This window comes from Rhincodon typus, chromosome 34 (assembly GCF_021869965.1).
Source record: "Rhincodon typus isolate 14 chromosome 34, sRhiTyp1.1, whole genome shotgun sequence".
NCBI classification, from domain to species: Eukaryota; Metazoa; Chordata; class Chondrichthyes; order Orectolobiformes; family Rhincodontidae; genus Rhincodon; species Rhincodon typus.
In genome coordinates, this window is record NC_063365.1 from 1376468 (window position 1) to 1384660 (window position 8193).

General features: G+C 46.0%; 1 protein-coding gene across 1 annotated transcript in view; it reads right to left on the reverse strand.

Moving 5' to 3' along the window:
- LOC109922418 (tolloid-like protein 2) overlaps nucleotides 1–8193 on the reverse strand; it is a 139251-nt gene that overhangs the window by 57032 nt on the left and 74026 nt on the right. Inside the window, exons 7-8 of the mRNA XM_048616278.1 lie at nucleotides 5942–6047; nucleotides 3534–3658 (exon numbers count right to left, since the gene is read on the reverse strand). Coding sequence (XP_048472235.1) covers nucleotides 3534–3658; nucleotides 5942–6047 — 231 coding nt within the window. The remainder of the gene's footprint in view (nucleotides 1–3533; nucleotides 3659–5941; nucleotides 6048–8193) is intronic.

Sequence of the window (8193 nt, forward strand, 5' to 3'; positions counted from 1 at the left end):
CAGACTCGCTCGCCAGATTTATTCATACCTGTTTACACACTAGATCACCAGATTAGCACAGACTCGCTCGCCAGATTTCCACACATTCATTCACCAGATTTTTTCATACTTGTTTACACACGAGATCACCAGATTAGCACAGACTCGCTCGCCACATTTTTTCATACTTGTTTACACACTAGATCACCAGATTAGCACAGACTCGCTTGCCAGATTTATTCATACCTGTTTACACACTAGATCACCAGATTAGCACAGACTCGCTCGCCAGATTTCCACACATTCATTCACCAGATTTATTCACACCTGATCACCAAATGTTCACACACTAGATCACCAGATTTCCACACTCAAAATCACATTACTCCAACTAGGACTGGAACCAATGTCCTAGGGGCTGCATTTGCTAACGCTGTTGGGGAGGGTTTAAACTAATGTGGCAGGGGGATGGGAATCAAATGAGGAGGTTAGTGGACAGTAAGGAGGTAGTAACTAAAGCCTGTAAGGAACTAGATAATGAAGTCAGTGTGACTAAGGGGAAGAGTAGGCAGAGAGCAGATGATGAATGCAAAGGGACAGGTGGTCTGAGGTGCATTTGTTTTAATGCGAGAAGTGTAGTAGGTAAGGCAGATGAACTTTGGGCTTGGATTGGTACCTGGGAGTATGATGTTATTGCTATTACTGAGACTTGGTTGAGGGAAGGGCAAGATTGGCAACAAAATATCCCAGGATATAGATGCTTCAGGCGGGATAGAGAGGGAGGTAAAAGGGGTGGAGGAGTTGCATTACTGGTCAAAGAGGATATCACAGCTGTGCTGAAGGAGGGCACTATGGAGGACTTGAGCAGAGAGGCAATATGGGCAGAGCTCAGAAATAGGAAGGGTGCGGTGACAATGTTGGGGCTGTACTACAGGCCTTCCAACAGCGAGCGTGAGATAGAGGTACAAATATGTAGACAGATTATGGAAAGATGTCGGAGCAACAGGGTGGTAGTGATGGGAGATTTTAATCTTCCCAACATTGACTGGGATTCACTTAGTGTTAGGGGTTTAGATGGAGCAGAATTTGTAAGGAGCATCCAGGAGGGTTTTATAGAGCAGTATGTAAATAGTCCAACTCGGGAAGGGGCCATACTGGACCTGGTGTTGGGGAATGAGCCCAGCCAGGTGGTTGAAGTTTCAGTAGGGGATTACTTTGGGAATAGTGATCACAATTCCGTAAGTTTTAGAATACTGATGGACAAAGACGAGAGTGGTCCTAAAGGAAGAGTGCTAAATAGGGGGAAGGCCAACTATAGCAAAATTCGGCAGGAGCTGGGGAACGTGGATTGGGATCAGCTGTTTGAGGGTAAATCCACATTTGATATGTGGGAGGCTTTTAAAGAGAGGTTGATTAGAGTGCAGGACAGACATATCCCTGTGAAAATGAGGGATAGAAAGGGCAAGATTAGGGAACCATGGATGACAGGTGAAATTGTGGGACTTGCAAAGAGGAAAAAGGAAGCATACGTAAGGTCTAGGCAACTGAAAACAGACAAAGCTTTGGAAGAATATCGGGAAAGTAGGTCCAATCTGAAACGAGGAATTAAGAGGCTAAAAGGGGTCATGAAATATCTTTAGCAAACAGGGTTAAGGAAAATCCCAAAGCCTTTTATTCATACATAAGGAGCAAGAGGAGAGGGACATGACGGATGTTGAGGTTAGGGATAGATATTTGATTCTCTAGGTCAAATCGGCATAAAGAGGGGGGAAGTGTTGGGTATTCTAAAAGGCATGATGGTGGACAAATCCCTAGGTCTGGATGGGATCTATCCCAGGTTACTGAGGGAAGCGATGAGAGGAAATAGCTGGGGCCTTAACAGATATCTTTGCAGCATCCTTGAACACGGGTAAGGTCCCGGAGGACTGGAGAATTGCTAATGTTGTCCCCTTGTTTAAGAAGGGTAGCAAAGATAATCCAGGTAATTATAGACCGGTGAGCCTGACGTCAGTGGTGGGGAAGCTGGTAGAGAAGATACCGAGGGATAGGATCTATTTACATTTGGAAGAAAATGGGCTTATTAGTGATAGGCAGCATGGTTTTGTGCAGGGAAGGTCATGTCTTACCAACTTGATAGAATTCTTTGAGGAAGTGACAAAGTTGATAGATGAGGGAAGGGCTGTGGATGTCATATACATGGACTTCAGTAAGGCGTTTGATAAGGTTCCCCATGGTAGGCTGATGGAGAAAGTGAACTCTCATGGGGTCCAGGGTGTACTAGCTAGATGGATAGAGAACTGGCTGGGCAACAGGAGACAGGTTTGTAGTGGAAGGGAGTTTCTCAATATGGAGAACTGTGACCAACGGTGTTCCTCAGGGATCTGTGTTGGGACCACTGTTGTTTGTGATATACATAAATGATCTGGAGGAAGGTATAGATGGTCTGATTAGCAGGTTTGCAGATGACACTAAGATTGATGGAGTAGCAGATAGTGAAGGTGACTGTCGGAGAATGCAGCAGAATATAGATAGATTGGAGAGTTGGGCGGAGAAATGGCAGATGCAGTTCAATCCAGGCAAATGCGAGGTGATGCATTTTGGAAGATCCAATTCAAGAGCGAACTATACAGTAAATGGAAAAGCCCTGGGGAAAATTGATGCACAGAGAGATCTGGGTGTTCAGGTCCATTGTACCCTGAAGGTGGCAACGCAGGTCGATAGAGTGGTCAAGAAGGCATACGGCATGCTTTCATTCATTCCACGGGGTATTGAGTACAAGAGTTGGCAGGTCATGTTGCAGTTGTATAGGACTTTGGTTCGACCACATTTGGAATACTGCATACAGTTCTGGTCACCACATTACCAAAAGAATGTGGATGCTTTGGAGAGGGTGCAGAGGAGGTTCACCAGGATGTTGCCTGATATGAAGGGTGCTAGCTATGAAGACCGGTTGAGTAGATTAGGATTATTTACATTAGAAAGATGGAGGTTGAGCGGGGACCTGATTGAGGTCTACAAAATCATGAGAGGTATAGACAGGGTGGATAGCAAGAAGCTTTTTCCCAGAGTGGGGGACTCAATTACTAGGGGTCACTATTGCAAGGTGAGAGGGGAAAAGTTTAAGGGAGATATGCGTGGAAAGTTCTTTACGCAGAGGGTGGTGGGTGCCTGGAACCCGTTGCCATCGGAGGTGGTAGAGGCAGGCACGATAGCGTCATTTAAGATGTATCTAGACAGATACATGATTGGGCAGGGAGCAGAGGGATACAGATCCTTGGAAAGCAGGCAACAGGTTTAGATAGAGGATCTAGATCGGCGCAGGCTTGGAGGGCCGAAGGGCCTGTTCCTGTGCTGCAATTTTCTTTGTCTTGTTCTTTGTTCCATTGTAGTTTCTATTTTGAAAGACAGTCACTGGGCAATGCTTGGTTATAACCTGACCACAGTCACATGAGTCACATTCATATTGAAGAGATGTGAACATTTATACATGATATTTTCTTCTAATTAAATCTCAAATATTTTGAAGTGGAGGAGCTAGATTTTTGGCAAGTTACCTGGACATCGGTACAACTTCTTGGCTTGGGCAATATCACCTTTGCTCAGTCTTACTCTCTGTCCGATGGGAGGTCTCATGCCATGTTCATCTCTACGGGGAAGGATGGTATCCAAGAAAACACCCCTTTGGAACAAACAGAGAGCAGCAAACCATGAATATGTTAGAGTCAGAAATGGTGGGGTCATTACAACACAATGGCTTTGTAGCAATCAAGTCAGAATTCTGTCGACAAATGCAAAAGCAACTGGCGCACTGAGCTGGGTGTCCATAACATGGTTATAGGGAACAGGCTGTGTCAGATTAACTCAGTATAAGTGAGGCAGAATGGTGTTTGAACACTGCACTCAATTACCAACCTATTTCTCAATTTTTTAATCCTTTAGAAAGATTATTATTTTTGTTTCAGTCTCCCCCCTCCTCTGCTGGATCTATCATTCTCTCACAGTCTTTATTTCTCTCACTGTCTCCCTGTCCTTTCCTCCTCTTCCTGTAGCAATTAGATATGTTAGAAGCTGACAGAGTAGCCACAATCAAAGCCAGGATAATGAAACCTACGGGTTGATACAAAAGCCTGCAAAATCAGATCAGCTACTGAAGGCCTCAGCCTTGCAAGGCCTAGTAGCAGAGGAGGCTAGTTGGAGTCAGGATGGGGTAGTGGGGGTTGGGAACAGATAGGCAAGTAGATGTGAGAAACAGACTATTCATGACTTTATGGAAGCAAGCTCAAAGGGCCAAATGGTCTAAACTTGCACCAGATCCTTTTCTCCTTACCAGGATGTTTTCTGACACTGCCTGGGATTTATGGTTATCCTGACCAAGGCAGCCTCAGTAGTTTCATGGAGGAAATGGGTGAACGTGACTCTCTCCAAAGCGACAGGTGGTAAAAGACAGGCAGAGAAGTAGACAAAATAGAGTTTAAGGATGAGATTGCAGAGCACTCGAAAGTGCATCATAAAATAGGGCTGAGTCAGCACAGCTTTGTCAAGGGGAGGTCATGCCTGATAAACTTGTTAGAATTCTTTGAGGAGGTAATGAGCAAGTTAGACAAAGGAGAGCCAGTGGATGTGATGTATTGCATTTGATAAGGTGTCGCACAGGAGGCTGCTAAATATGACAAGACCCCCATGGTGTTCAGGGCAAGGTACTGGCATGGATTGAGGATTGGCTGACCAGTAGAAGTCAGAGAGTAGTATCAAGAACGGGGTCTTTTTCAGGATAGCAGCCAGTGACTAGTGGAGTTCCGCAGTGGTCACTGTTAGGACTACAACCATTCAGGTTATACATTAATGATCTGGACAATAGAACTAAAGGCATTGTTGCTAAATTTGCAGATGATAGGTGGAGGGATAGGTTGTTTTGAGGAAGTGGGGGAGGTGCAGAAGGACTTCGACAGGCTAGGAGAGTGGGCAAAGAAGTGGCAGATGGAATACAATGTGGAAAAGTGTGAAGTTATGCACTTTGCTAGAAAGAATAAAGGCATAGATGATTTTCTAAAAAGGGAAATACAACAGAAATCTGAAGCACAAAGGGACTTGGGAGTCCTAGTTCAGAATTCTCTGAAGGATAACATGCAAGGTCAGTTGGCAGTTAGGAAGGAAAATGCAATGTTAGCATTCATTTCAAGAGGTTTAAAATACAAAAGCAGAGATGTACTGCTGAGGCTGTATCAGGCATTGGTCAGAATGCATTTGGAATATTGTGGGCCCTGTATCTAAGGAAGGATGTGCTGGCATTAGAGGGGCTCAGAGGAGGTTTGCAAGAATGATCCTAGAGATGAAGGGTTGGTCATATGAGGAGCAGATGTGAACTCTGAGTCTGAACTCGTTGGAGCTTACAAGAATAATGGGCGATCTGGGATTGAAACTTACAGAATACTGACCGGACCAGATAGAGTGGACATGGAAAAGAGGTTTCCACTAGTAGGAGAGACTAGGACCTGAGCGCACAGCCTCAGAGGGAAGGGACGACTCTTTAGAAACAAGATGAGGAATTTCTTCAGCCAGAGGGTGGTAAATCTATGGAACCCATTGCCACAGAGGGCTGTGGAGGCCAAGTCATTGAGTGTATTTAAGACAGAGATAGATAGGTTCTTGATCAGTAAGGAGACCAAGGGTTATGGGGAGAAGGCAGGAGAATAAGGTTGGGAAGCATATCAGCCATGACAGAATAGCAGAGAAGACTCATTGGGCTGAATGGCCTAATTCTGTTCCTGCATCTAATGGGAGATTAAAAGATAGACAGGAAAAAAAAGGAAAAAGCTGTGAACCCAATGAGAGGAGAGAGGAAAATCGAAACGAGGAGACTCAGGAATAGCTCAGCGTCCATTGAGTGATCATTCAGCCTGAACTTGTTACCATCCACAGGAAGCGTGTGAAGAACTAAATTGGCAGAACCTTGAAGTCCAACCTGGAGAAGGTGTTCCTAGCATAGTGCATGATGCTGTCAAAGTCGTATGTCTCTCCCAAGGAATTGACCTCAGCGGGCTCCATCTTCAGGAAGTTGTACTCCTGCCCTGTGGTACAACAACAACCAGTGTTACTGTGTGACTGTGGGAGGCATCACAGAGAACTGCAGTCTCAGGTTTTGTCAAAGGTGAAGGTTTGAAGGCTTATCTATTTTCGAAAGGATCGTGACCGACAGTGCCGCATTACGCCCATTCACCGGCCCTTTGATATCTAATTGCTCAGTAACTTGAGCATTTTAGTCAGGAACAAATAAGCCTCATAAAAATAAATCAGCAATTCGTTCAACTGTTCTGACCAGAATAAACTGGCAATTCAAAGGTACTTACCAAATGATTGAGTTAGTTTTGGAAAGCAAGTGTTTTGCAATTTTAGCAAGACAGCAGTTTACCAAAGAAAGTTGAATGAAAAATTCATTTAAAAAATTAACAAATCAGTGTAAGACACTGATTTCTCGTGTGGTTTGTATAGTGTTGTAACTCAATAGAAGGTGTATTGTCAGGGAGACCAGCTGCTCCTTTGTCAGAGCCACACACTCAAATTGGAGTCTCAATGACTGGTCTTGGTTTTCTTTCCCACCAATTAACAGCAAAACATATCGATCAGAGCACACTCAAAACTTCTTTATTTCATCAACATCTACCAGTTCAGGTTCACCCTTTGACTTTAGTTTATTGGAGGTGGCACTGTGGCTCAGTGGTTAGCACTGCTGCCTCAGTAGTGCCAGGGACCTGGGTTCAATTCCGACGTCAGGTGACAGTCTGTGTGGAGTTTGCACATTCTCCCAGTGTCTGCTTAGGTTTCCTCCGGGTGCTCCATTTTCCTCCCACAGTCCAAACATGTGCAGGTTAGGCTGGATTGTCCATGCTAAATTGCCCATAGTGTCCAGGGATGCGCAGGCGAGGTGAATTAGCCATGGGAAATACAGCGTTACAGGGATAGGGTACACAGGTAGGTCTGGATACTTCATAGGGTCGGTGTAGACTCAATGGGCTGAATGACCTGCTTACACACTGGTCTATGAACCAGACCCAGTCCCTGAAGTGATCCAGTTTGACCCATTCCGAACCCTTCAGTGGTCTGTCCTGACCATTCTCAGAAATCTACCAAGTGATAGCAAGAGTTCAGGGACAGTATGTCCCTGTTAGGGTGAAGGGAAAAGCTGGCAGGTTTAGGGATCCCTGGCTGATGAGGGATACTGAGGCTCTGGTCAGGAAAAGAAGAAGGCACATTGGGTTTAAGCTATCGGGCTCAAGTAAATCCCGAGATGACTATAAAAACTGTAGGGGCACACTCAAGAACTGAAATCAGAAGAGTAAAAAGAGGGTATGAGATATCCATTTCAAGCCCAGCGACTCCCACAGCTACCTAGAATACACTTCCTCCCACCCACCTTCCTGTAAAAATGCCATCCCCTATTCCCAATTCCTTCGCCTCCGCCGCATCTGCTCCCAGGATGAGGCATTCCACTCCCGTACATCTCAGTTGTCCTCATTTTTCAAGGACCGCAACTTCCCCCCCTCAGTGGTCGAGAACACCCTCAATCGTGTCTCCCACATTTCCCACAACTCATCCCTCACACCCCGTCCCCGCAATAAGAACCAAAAAAGAATTCCCCTCGTCCTCACGTACCACCCCACCAACCTCCAGATCCAATGCATCATCCTCCGACACTTCCGCCATCTGCAATCCGACCCCACCACCAAAGACATCTTTCCCTCCCCACCCTTATCTGCTTTCCGGAGGGACAACTCTCTCTGTGACTCCCTTGTCCGCTCCGCACTCCCCTCCAGCCCCACCACACCCGGCACTTTTCCCTGCAACCGCAGGAAGTGCTACACCTGCCCCCACACCTCCTCCCTCACCCCCATCCCAGGCCCCAAGAAGACTTTCCACATCAAGCAGATGTTCACCTACACATCTGCCAATGTGGTATACTGCATCCGCTGTATCCGTTGTGGCCTCCTCTACATCGGGGAAACCAAGCGGAGGCTCGGGGACCGCTTTGCAGAATACGCTTGGTTCGCAATAAACAACTGCACCTCCCAGTCGCAAACCATTTCAACTCCCCCTCCCATTCCTCAGACGACATGTCCATCCTGGGCCTCCTGCAGTGCCACAACGATGCCACCCGAAGGTTGCAGGAACGGCAACTCATATACCACTTGGGAACCCTGCAGCCCAATGGTATCAATG